General features: G+C 36.5%; 1 protein-coding gene across 1 annotated transcript in view; it reads left to right on the top strand.

The window, feature by feature from the left end:
- LOC136039527 (serine/threonine-protein kinase SMG1-like) overlaps window positions 1–13370 on the top strand; it is a gene marked incomplete in the record, with an annotated part of 282681 nt that overhangs the window by 118929 nt on the left and 150382 nt on the right. The window contains 2 exon segments of the mRNA XM_065723331.1: window positions 1365–1484; window positions 11685–11953. Coding sequence (XP_065579403.1) covers window positions 1365–1484; window positions 11685–11953 — 389 coding nt within the window.

The raw sequence follows: 13370 nt of genomic DNA, 5'->3' as shown, positions 1-13370 counted from the left end.
TTTCGATCACATATACAGCAATCGTCATCTTTGGAAATACTCTACTAATGTATACCAATAATATAGTTGGTATAGGGGTTTCTTTTATAAAATAGAATTGTTGCTTCGGGTAGGTAAAAGTCAAAGCATTCACTAGCTGGGAAAGAAAGTTTATTTTATGCTATGTCAGCATCCATATCTTCCTTAATTAATCATATTATTTTCTCGATTTATAGATGGCCCATCAATAGATGGCCCGTCGCATGTTGATGCCATCTCAAAAGAAAAGAAATTCAAAGAACATTTGAACCAATAAAATTTTTTCCAATATACCAATAATATAGAAATGAACCATAGACACCCCTTTATAAAAAGATGATAAGAGTGAGTATGATAGTTATAGAGGTATTAGCTTGGTTTCTTTAGGAAGCAAATTACAGATAAAATATAGTAATTCTGGCAAACAAGGGACACTTTGACATTTAACCTTTTATTTTGGTTGATAATAATATAAAAATAGCATAATCCACGCAAAAACGTTTCAAGTAAGAAACAGAGTGGCCAGATGGGGTGCATTTTGCACCATTTTGGCGATTTTTTGAGGTGGTTGCGTGTTGAATTTTTCGAGTCGGTGCATTTTTTGAGGGGAAAAGTGTTCATCCGGTGTATTTTCACGGGAAAAATTGAGCTTCCGGCGCATAGATGGCGCAACTTTAGATCAATCAAATGACAACGCTGGTGAGAAAACAACTATTTTTCGGAGAAAATCTTGATCTCTTATGTATTTTGCATAGAGACGACTATTTGCTGATTGGATTGTCCATGTGTATTGTCCGAGAATCAGAAAAAGGATCGGCGAGTTTTTCCCCACCATATAGGGAGCCTTCTTCCCCATGAAATAAATTCTTGTATGCCAGCCAAGTTAAAAATTGTTTCAAAAATATTTCCGGGTAGGGATATGTGTCTAAGGATGAACTTTTTATTTGTCAGTAACGCTTCATGTTGTATTTGATTGTAAATTCGAACTCTGAGAATTATCGGGGAGCCTCGACCTACTAAAAAAGAGAACTCTGGTAGAAAGTACATTCAGGCTAAATAGAACAACTATGCACAAAACATATTTTGTCGTATTTTCAGTCTCTTTCCCAGAAAAATTCTCACCTCTCCCCCGCTTTTTTATGGACAAGACTATATCCCTTATGCCCCTGAACTGCATAAATTGTTTCCTGGTGAGTTTGCCTGAAAAGGAAATTCTTCAGAGGAGGGATGAAGTATTTAAAAAAATGTTTTGCCAGAAAATTAGTTTTTTTTTTTAATATTAACATTTTCCCCCCTTTTATGTATTTTTCGCTTCATGTTTGCTATATATCATTTGTATATTTTAGGTCGTTCATATTGATTATAATGTTTGCTTTGAGAAGGGTTTACAGCTTCGTGTACCAGAAGTCGTGCCATTCCGACTGACGCAAAATATACAAACTGCCCTAGGGCCTACTGGGATTGAGGTAAGATCTTCCCTTTTTTCTCGTTTTCTTTTCTTCGAAGAGTTAAGCTTTTCTCTTGTCCACTAGCTTTTCTCTTTCAAGTTTCAGAAAAACTCTCAAAATATGTTTGAATAGATAGAAGATGAAATACAAAAATAAATCAACTTTGAAATATTTTATGAACATAAACTTTTCAAAGAAAACCAAATTTTTAGTTTTTCATCTGCCTAGCTTTTATTTCGGTAAAATAGAGGTATTGAAATTGCACAAATTAATACTTAAAGTAAGCATTTGTACCTACGATCGGGCCATTGGAGACTTTTTTTTTTTGGGGGGGGGCTGACCGTGAGTTTAAATATTTAAGTCAATATACGCCGTTTTCATATGCGCAAAAAACAGAACAAACAGAAACTCGCAGAAAATCTATTAAAATGAAAAAATTAGAAAATTTGTTTGAAAATTACTGAAAAAAATTACACCAAGAATACTTTATCTATTCTAAACCACGCAAAAGCAAAGATAACTTTCACTTTTCACAACCATCTTTCTTTTTTATATTTCATGAAGTTTTGTAACTTCCAGAAATGAGATTGTTGAATTGTAATTGTAATTAATTTCACCCATATCTAAATAGAAATATTGAAAAAAAGTCCCCAAATTTCTGAACGTTTGACCTTTCGATATTCATTTGTCGCAACCTACTTTTTTGAAATTTTAGAAATTTTAATCTTTGGATATACAGCTACATATCTTTTTCGGAATTTTGAATAACTTTATATAGCCTATGTATCAATATCAATGCAACGGTTTGTAATAATATTTGAAACTCAACCAAGGTTGAGGTGATATGTTGTTTCCGCTAAGAATCAGCTTACTGTTTTTAAGGCATATAGAAAAAAAACGATAATTTTGCCTTTGGATAAAAAAAAAAAACAACAACTTTGGATTATTCTTTTACTACTCCTTTTTTTTTGTCCACCGAGAATTGGATGCAAATTATTCAACAATTTTCCAAAATAAGATTGATGAAGCGATTGATTTCTCATTCGTTCAAGTTTAACGAAAAATGTTGAAAAATCAATATTGCATGCAAGGAAAACAGACCTTTGGATTTTTATTTGTTGTAATGTATTTTTCAAAATTTGCTGTACTCATCAGTATTGATTCAATGAAACCACTGCTTATATTACATTACATGAACCGTTTGTGCCTATGGACAATGGGGGGAAAAGGATTCTATGGAACATTGCTAATATTCTGTTACATGAACCCTTTCTACCTTTGGAAAATGTTTGGAAAAAAATTCCATAGAATTGCTGCTTGTATTACATTGCAGGAACCCTTTGTGCCAACTTATTTACTTACTTTTACTTGTGGCGGGAGTCAGGCGTTTCCGCCTCGCCCGGTATCCAGGATCTTTGTTGTATCTTCGGACCAGGCTTCACGATCTGCTGCCAATTTCTCTGCGAACGGGAGCCACTAGGCCGACCATCTATGTCCAAATTTCTTAAAGCCACCAATGGGAGCCAGGTCAGACTTGATCAGGGTCCGCTAGTTCTTTTTTTCCCTCCTTGATGCTTCTTCCAGGAGTCGTAGGGCTCAACTAGAAGGATTCAACGAGGCAGGTATTCCGGTGGTCTTTGCAAGACGTGACCCAGCCATTCTAAGCGGCGCTTTTTAACAGTGGTTGCGACATCTCTTCTAATCTTGCAGAGTTGACGAATATCGGAGTTAGATAGACATACTATCTTACCGGCGAATTCTAAGTATTTGGGGTAAGCATCCATGTTCGAAGGCAGCTAGTGTCCTCTCGTGTTGAGGCTTCAAGGACCAAGTTTCGCATCCATAGAGTAGGATGGTTCGGACCATGGCCGTATAGATTCGACTTTTAGTCAGAATGGAAATTTCTCGGCGGTTCCAAAGGGGCTTTTGAAGATATGCGAAAACAAACTGCGCCTCAGGTATTCTTTGCTGGATGTCTAAGTCTGAAGAACCATTAGTGCAAAGTATGGAGCCTAGGTAGGTAAAGCACTTAATCCTTTCTAGCTGAGTTAAGTTCACGCTCAAAGATATTTGGGTTGGATGATTCATGACCATAAATTTAGTTTTCTCTGCGCTTACTTTAAGTCCAATCAGACTTGAACATCCGATAATATCATCTAGCTACTTTTGAGCATGTTCAGGGTCAGAGAGGAGTCTCACATCATCAGCGTAATCCAAGTCGGTCAAAGACAGATTTGTTTCCAATTTGGCCACCATTGTGTTGCATTAGGGCATTTTCTAGCACCCAGTCTATACAGTAATTAAACAGAATTGGAGAGAGAACACAGCCTTGCTTTACTCCACTTTCGACTAGGAATTCTTCAGTTTCCTCGCCATAAATTCTTACCCGGCTTGTTGACTCTGAGTAATATGCCTGAATTAGTTCAATAAACTTTACAGGCATGCCATCGATTTCTTGGATTTTCCAGAGTTTGTGACGAGCAACGGAGTCGAAGGCCGCGCTGTAGTCGAGAAATATTAAAGCTAGAGGTAACTTATACCTTTGGAACTGTTGGGTAATAAGTCGGGTGCCAAAAATCAATGCAGCCTCTGCCTGGTCTGAAACCAGCTTGATTTTTGCGGGTATTTTTCTCCCGGGCACTTTTGAAGAGATTTATCCCGAATAGTTTTGCCACGATATCTATAAGACTTATTCCTCGGTAATTTCTACATTCAGTCTTGTCTCCTTTCTTATAAAAGGGTAGTATAATTGGAATTCTCCAGTCCCTTGGGAAGGAATTTGTTTTCCATGCGTCTTGAAGGATGCCATGTGTCTGATCATCTGTTACTTCGGGGCATTTCTTATATAGTTCAGGACACTGACAATGGGACAGCGAAGAATGTTGTATATTCGCAAGTTTTACGTAGTTAATTTGTATTGTATATGAATATCTATCTATCTATCTATCTATATAAAAGCTAGCTGTTGGGGTGGCGCGAACACCCCAACACCTAGATGGTGGGGTGCTTCGCGCAACCCCCCCCCCAAGCCCCCCCGCGCGCGTAAGTCGTTACGCGCCATATTAGTTACGCGCCATTGTAGTTGTGTCCCTGTGTCCCATCTGTGAATATAGATAGATTTATATATGTGTTTCAAACTACGTAAAAATTGCGAATATACAACATTCTTGGCTTTCCCATTGTCTGTCCATATACAAAGCCGTATGTACTAATAATGACGTCATATGCAAACGCTCTTTTTACAAACAAACAAACATGCATACCCACAACTCGTTTTTATATAGATAGATAGATAGATAGATACAATACAAATTAACTACGTAAAACTTGTGAATATACAACAGTCTTCGCTGTCCCATTGTCTGTGCGTATAAATAGATTGTCAGGTTTACCGACCCTCAAAGATGCAACATACAATTGTACATTGGTAAAGCAATCTGTATTAAGATCTATACCGCATTTTTCTAGTGATTGCCCTTGAGCTTTGTTGATGGTGGTTGCAAATGCTAATCGAATTGGGAATTGCAATCTTTTAAATTGAAAAAGCAGATCCGTTGGAATCATGGGAATGCGAGGAATAAGAACAGCCTCACCCTCATAAGGCCCTGTCAAGATTGTGGCCTCTATTAGGTTTTCCATTGTTTTTTTTACGGCAAGTCGCGTGCCATTGCAAAGCTTTGGTGGGTTGATATTTCTTAAAAGTGTTATTGGTACGCCTATTTTTAGTTGTAGCACGTGTGGTGGAAACCCTGAAGGATCTATGGAATTTAAAAATTCAGATGGATAATTAACCGCTTCATTTGGTTCCAAAATACAAATTAACTGCGTAAAACTTGCGAATATACAACATTCTTCGCTGTCCAATTGTCGCTGCATATAAATAGATTGTCAGGTTTACCGACCCTCGAACATGCAACGTACAATTGTCCATGGGAAAAACAATAAGTATTAAGATCTATACCACATTTTTCTAATGATTGACCTTGAGCTTTGTTAATGGTGATTGCAAATGCTAATCGAATTGGGAATTGCAATCTTTTAAATTGAAAAGGCAGATCTGTTGGAATCATGGGAATGCGAGGAATAAGAACAGCCTCACCCTCAAAAGGCCCTGTCAAGATTGTGGCCTCTATTAGGTTTTCCATTGTTTTTTTTTACGGCAAGTCGAGTGCCATTGCAAAGCTTTGGTGGGTTTATATTTCTTAAAAGTATTATTGGTACGCCTATTTTTAGTTGTAGCACGTGTGGTTGAAACCCTGAAAGATCTATGGAATTAAAAAATTCAGATGGATAATTAACCGCTTCATTTGGTTCCAAAACTGTGTCGACTGACTTGTAAAGGACTGCCTGGTCTCGAATCTTGGTCATAACAATATTGATGATTTCGTGGACGTCTATATTTTTGGGTGCGAGAATCGCTCTTTCACTTAGCCATTTATTATTTTTATAATTTTTTAGAATATTCGGAAATACTTTTTCAATCAATTCATTTTTGGACGTCACTAAATTACAGAAATCAGCAGGTAGTTGTATACGTCCTGAAATTGAGTCTACTGGGAGCTTTCCGTTTCCCATTGCCAGCAATTGATCTGAAAATGTTTGACCAGAGTCATCGTTTTGCAATCGGACATGCATATTTGTAGTTAATTTTAATGTTTTTACGTGTGCCCATAAATTAGAATTTTTCAGGCAAGCATTCATTTCGTCTGCAGGAGTTGATCTAGGTATTATAGGTAATGTTTGCCTGAAATCTCCCGCAAGCAATACTAATGTGCTGCCAAAGGGTTTCGACTTCCCTCGCAAATCTTTCAAGCATTGATCCAGAGCCTCGAGCGATTTTTTGTGTGCCATTGTGCACTCATCCCAAATAATAAGTTTGCATTGCTGCAATACTTTACCCATCCCAGATGATTTGGAAATATTGCACGTGGGAGTTTCTGTAGAATGCAAGTTCAGAGGCAATTTCAAAGCGGAATGAGCAGTTCTTCCACCAGGCAGCAATGTTGCGGCTATTCCGGACGACGCAATTGCCAACGCTATATCATTTTTTGATCGAATTGATGCCAGAATCAGTTTTATCACAAACGTTTTACCAGTACCTCCTGGCGCATCCAAAAAGAAAATTTCTCCAACGTTGTTATCGACACAATGCATTATCGTATCATAAATGTCTTTTTGTTCCGACGTTAACTTGGAAATGTTATTTTGTACATACGACAATAGATCACTCGTACTGTAACTTTGTTCACGATCCAATTCTACACATGTCGAAACAGCAGCGATACGGTTAGGTGAAGGCATTCCCAAATCCTGAAGAGGTTTGTTTGCCATACGTACGCACAAATCTTCTATAACAACTAAAGTGTAGTTATAAATTTCTGATGTAAAATCAAAAGTCATATCTGACGTCTCTAACTGTTTTCGATGGAGTATATCTTCGGACATTTTTGACTTATATTTTTCCCATAACTCTGTAGGAGCTGATGGAGAGCAAGTTGTTAAAATGATGCCAAACAATGCACGAATTTGACTTGGGGTTGACGTTTCGCACGCGTCATTGATGCAGTTTTCCCAGTGTTGGTCATTCTCCAATAAATTCAGAGCTTGGCATGCACTACGGTAAGTGTCATGTATAGTACCATTTACAGTCCTCAAATACTCAAAGGATGTCGGACCGGGTACATTCACCAAAAGCTTCCTATCGTGGTATCTTTGAAGATGGTAGGTTGGAAGCATTCATGTTGATTGGGGTGAACGGTGTAGAGTCTTCCTATCGTGGTATCTTTGAAGATGGTAGGTTGACCGTCGACTGACTTACCCTGTTTTCGACGTTCAAATTCTTTATTTTTAGTATTCCACGTGTAATACGAAGGCACTTCAGTATACAGCAGTTTTTTTGCAAAAGAATCATTTTTGCAAAGCGAAAAAAAGCTGTTAATGTTGTATCCGGTGGATTCAGGACTCTTTGTTGCACGTTGGTTTCCGTGAAATAAACACGTTGACCATTCTGTAAATGTACCGCTAAGTGAACAACAGCTGGACTACGTTCATGTATCGGAAATGAAAGAATTCGCCAAACAGCTTCATTACTGCTTATGTATCTTCCAGCCTGATATTGTACGATTTCATCGAAATCTTTGATTTCGGGCTGCAAGCCAAAAACTGCCATGTCACTGCCTTTGTTGACGTATTTACATATGTATTTGATTGCCTTTACGGAGTTACAGTATTCAACGTTTATGTGTGCATTAAATGTTTTTGATAATAATGGGGAATATTGAACAACCCACTGGTTATCTACTTCGATGGTGGTACCGTTACGCTTCTTTATTATTGCTGTTTTACGGCCATCTTCAGTAGATCTTCTTCTATATTGTGGGTAACCATCATTGCCAATAATTGTGTTTGATACTAAAAGTCGATGATATTGCTTTGTGCACCTTCCTTTGGCCATGCATGGTGAATTTTCGTTCAGTGCACCGCAAGGTCCATGTATCATATTTTTTACAATAATATCATGTAACCCCTTATCGACATTTTTATCAGGTATTTCAGCGGAAATCACATCATCAATTTCGTTCGAAGTAATTTTTTTATGTAGCCAGATTAGTATATGTGCGTGTGGCAAACCTCGTTTTTGCCATTCCACTGAGTACATCCAGCATCGCACTGACCCAAACACTTCAAGTTTTACAATGTAGTTTATCAGTGATTTCAACTTTTGCCGGAAGACACGGGCCGTAATGTCATGCCTATGAACCGCCGATTGTCCTTGAAGTAAAAGCTGCAGTATCTCGTCCCAAGATTGATTACATGTAAATGTAATAAATAAATCTGGATGACCATAGAGACGAACATACGCAATAGCATCTTGAGCATATTCATGCATATGACGGGGACTGCCAGCATATGACGAAGGTAAAATTTTTAATCTTCCAACGTTTGTGGTATTACCGTCATTTATAACTGCATCTCGCAAATGAATGTATTGTTCAGAGCGGAGCTTGGTCTGATTCAGGCGGATATATAGCAAACGTTCTGATTCAATTTTAGCATACATATCAACGACGAATTGGTGAAACAATTCACGGCATTTTAAAATATAATTTTCTTCATCCTGCCGAATCATTAGTCTATAGGAATAATAATGCATTGCACTGCATTTCTTATTCATTTCTTTGTTAGTGGCTGGATTCATCAATTTAATATTAAAGTGATAGCCGTCGGCTCCATCCCAAAAAATGATAGGATATTGTAGGGCATCGTAGCATCGATGAGTTTCAGCAATTCTTAACAACTGAGCGTTTGATTCATGAAGAACAATATCTCGAGGTAAAATTGATCACCGACCGTAACGATTGCCACTTCGTCGATAGTTGGAGCATTGTATCTACGCACATGTTGGCCAGGAGGCGTTTTGTCAGCGGAAATAACAATTTTATGCGTATCAGTAGGCATCAAATCGATGGCTGTTTTGAACAGACGCACTAAATTATTATTTTCGTGGAAAAGATGTTGCAATTGGGAAACGATTTTCCTTTCAACGTTGGGAGAAATTTCGCAACGTGCATTCAATTCAGAATTTCTATCACTGATGAAGTACAATTGTAAAAATTTATGATTCTCGCCTGAGAATGGTAGAAGGGACCCTGCTCTATGATAAATTTGCCCTTTTACTTTGAAAGTAGACATAAATTGATCTGGATTTTCGATTTGGGCTCCAAACGACGTCATTTGGAAACATGAGTTGTATTTTCTGATTTTTGACAAAAAACGCTTAGATTCTGACGTAGTTCCAGTAAGGAAAGTCTTCAATGGCTCTGGTGGTGCAGCCAATAGAGGAAGTTTAACTTTTCCTGAGGCGCAACACATTCCCATTGTTTCACCATTGAATTTCAAGGCCTTGCAATAGGGACAAATTTCAGACATTGTCCCGATTTGAACACATCTACTCAAGCTATAATCATCGACTGGGTTGTACCTGAATGCCAGGCGATAACTTTCAGGTTGCTCTGATTCTTCGGCACGCTTTCTTTTCTTACTTTCTCTATCAGCAGCAAGCCTGATTTCTTGCTGTTCTTGTGATTCCTCGGCACGCTTTCTTTTCTTACTTTCTCTATCAGCAGCAAGCCTGATTTCTTGCTGTTCTTGTAATTCCTCGGCACGCCTTCTTTTTTCACTTTCTCTTTTAGCAGCAAGTCTGCTTCCGCGTTGCTCTGGTAGTTCCTCGGCACGCTTTCTGTTCTCTCTTTCTCTATCAGCCTCAAGCCTGTTTACTTGCTGTTCTTTTGATTCCTCGGCACGCTTTCTGTTCTTTCTTTCTCTATCAGCCTCAAGCCTGTTTCCTTGCTGTTCTTTTGATTCCTCGGCACGCCTTCTTTTTTAACTTTCTCTTTTAGCAGCAAGTCTGCTTTCGCGTTGCTCTGGTAGTTCCTCGGCACGCTTTCTTTTCTGACTTTCTCTATCAGCAGCAAGTTTTTTGGCATAGACTCTTTGAGCATCTTCATCGGCTTTTGCCATGGTAAGTTCATCAGTCATTGTAAACTTAAACATTAATAGATTTCTACGTGAATATATGTCTTAAATATCTTGAATGACGTCACCGTCAAAGCAAAAATGACGACAACTAATTTCACGACGTCAGTCAACACAGAAACATGACGTCACCTGATCCACAGACAGACACACAGACAGACAACTTATTTTTATATATATAGATAAGTTGTATGTATGCATGTTTGTTTGTTTGTAAAAAGAGCGTTTGCATATGACGTCATTATAAGTATATAAGGCTTTATATATGCACAGACAATGGGACAACCAAGAATGTTGTATATTCGCAAGTTTTATGTAGTTAAAAACATATATATATCTATCTATATTCAGAGGTGGGACACTGGGACACAACTACAATGGCGCGTAACTAATATGGCGCGTAACGACTTAAGCGCGCGGGGGTCTTGGGGGGGTGCGAAGCGCCCCCACCAACTAGGTGTTGGGATGGCGCGAAACGCCACCCCAACAGCTAGTAAACTATAATTTCTTTAGCCATGAGAGAACTTTTAAATTTTAAGAGGCATATCTGATACCATTACTATTCTACAATCCGAAGTACGAAAAGCCGAATGATAAACTCAGCTGAAACCACGAACAGAAATGGGTAGAAACAATAGACGGCAGCACTTTTGGACCCGTGGGAAAAGGCCATTTTTTTGTTTCTGTAAATTTTTCTATTTATCACTCAAAGAAGATATATTGGCTGTGGGGCCGGGTAATTCGCATTTATTTATCACTTATAGATTTTAGTCTATCATTAATTTGAAATTGGTGCCTGGCTGCTTGCCTGCTAGAACGGAGCTTTCCACTCGAAAGAAGAAACATGGTTTGGTGAAACGAAAGCTTGACTGTATTACTTTAGATAGTTCTCTATGACATAGGCTATAAAACTCCACTTCACTTCACACACTATAGGCTCTGGCTCAAGGATAAGCAAAAACCATCCTTTTTGGCCCCAGGCAAGAGTTCTACGAAGCTTTCCAAAATGTAAAGTCATATTCATCAATCCGACCTTAGGTCCATACTTCCCGAAAAAATCGCTGAGGTTAGACCCTTACCACTTTCTAGGAATAAGCTGAAATCGGGGTACTAGGGAAAAAAAAAACACGACAAAACTAAAGTGTTGCTCTTGCAACACAATTATGTTCAAGAAGATTGACATTCGTTTCCCTTTCCGGTCATATACTTTTCGTGTTTTCTTTGGCTTACTTAAGTCAGCAGTGCCAGTTTCCGAAAGATATTTTCTATTCGGATTTGCTAAACTGTGTGAATTATGTTAATTCCTCTCTCAATTCTATTATCTTTGATAGCTTAGTAGCATGCGACAATGGGAAATTATCATAACCCAACATTATTTTATTGTATTTTCCGCCAAGTATAAAACAAAACAATTACCTTATAATTCAAATAAGATAAATTTATTCTTAGAAAATAGATTTCCGTTTCTAGTCGTTAGGTTTAGAATTTTCTCTGCCTTATTTAAGTCAGCATTGCCAATATCTGAAACACGATAAGTAAGTTGTAATTCACACTAGAGTGACTACATAAGTAACTATTTTTTAAACAACCCATTTACATAACTTAAATTATATGAATTGAATAATAATAAAATTTAATTAAATAATTTAAATAAATTATTTTTAAAATCTTTTGATTTTCCAGGGCACATTCCGTCATTCATGTGAGCACGTTATGTCCGTTCTTCGTGACGGTAAAGAAACTCTGTTAACTCTACTAGAAGCGTTTTTGTACGATCCTCTAATTGATTGGCTAGCTGATGTTGATCATGGTTACGCCGGAATATTTCATTGTATTTCTCCTGCAATTGCAAAAAAGTTTCAGAAGGAAAAACGGGACCTTAATCGTGAGCTGACCCACACAATGTTTGATGTTCGTATCGCAGAAATTGAATCAGATTGGTTTGAAAATAAGTAAGTCCTTTATTGAATCATAGAGATAGTAAATTTGTATATAGATAGGCAAATGGGTGAAAATTTATGCGACCCTATGTAATAAGGCTGCAATAAAAAGTTAAAAAAAAATAACGAAAATTACCAAAATAAAAAATAACCAGGCATGTGCACTGGTTTGTCATATTTATTTATTTAATTGTTGCAAATAAAAAATTATCTATCTATCTATCTATCTATCTAATAGTTATTGTTTTTTATAATGTTAAGAATAAATAAAAAAAATTAAGGTATTTATAAGGTATATTAAGGTATATTTATATAGGTATTTTGCTCTCCTCAAAAAAAAAATGCAGGTGGTTCTACAGACAGGGGAAGAGGTATTTCGTGGTTATCTATGGTATTAGATTACCTATGGGCCAAGGATAATATAGTTATTTGATTTAAAAATGCAAGTGGTTCTACAATCAAGGGGAAGAGGTGTTTCATTACCTATGGGCCAAGGGTAATATATCTATTTGATTTATGCGTTTATATTTATATTTTATATACATTAATTTTTATTTCATATTTATATCTCTTTGCAAAATTAGATTATTGCGATGTAATAAGCTAGTGTTGGGAAAAAAAAAATATGAGACTAATTTTTCTAATTCTTTAAGGTAGGTATATTAAGAAATAAGCATTAAATGCTCTTTGAGAAACGTCAGTTAATAACTACGATCACTTAGAAAAACATCTCTATGGACTAAGGGCACTTTAGAAAATGCGAGCCATTTTTTGTACATCTTTTTTGCATATATTTAAATGATGGCTATATTATTACATAAAATCGAATATTTTGTGAAATATTATATAACATAATGTGTATACTAATAAATAAGTTTTACATATATAAATCTTAAAATAGCTGTGTTGGCCTCAGGCGGCTTGGTGCTGTGATGTGTTTTTAGTAGCAGTTCAGTAGGTACATATGTGTATAAACATATAGATAAATATATATATATATATATATATATATATATATATATATATATATATATATATATATATATATATACATATATATATATATATATATATATATATATATATATATATCTATAGATAGATATATTGATAGATAGATAGATAATTTTTTATTTGCAACAATTAAATAAATAAATATGACAAACCAGTGCACATGCCTGGTGGCATACTTTAGCACTGACAAAATAAAAATAAATCAAGCCAAAGTAAATACAAGCCTACAGCATAAGCATAAATATACAAAAAAAATAATAATTCCCCGCAACATATTAAACACAAATGACCTAATCATTTGTTATTTAATTAAATATTTGAAAACCCGTCATAACTTACATATAAATCCGTCATACCTTTAATCCTCCCACCCAATAATTTTGACAAATTTTAACTTTGCGATTATATTTTGCAA

This window comes from Artemia franciscana, chromosome 19 (genome assembly GCF_032884065.1).
Source record: "Artemia franciscana chromosome 19, ASM3288406v1, whole genome shotgun sequence".
Taxonomy (NCBI): Eukaryota; Metazoa; Arthropoda; class Branchiopoda; order Anostraca; family Artemiidae; genus Artemia; species Artemia franciscana.
The sequence above is the reverse complement of the archived record's forward strand: the minus strand, read 5'-3'. Positions and strand labels throughout refer to the sequence as shown.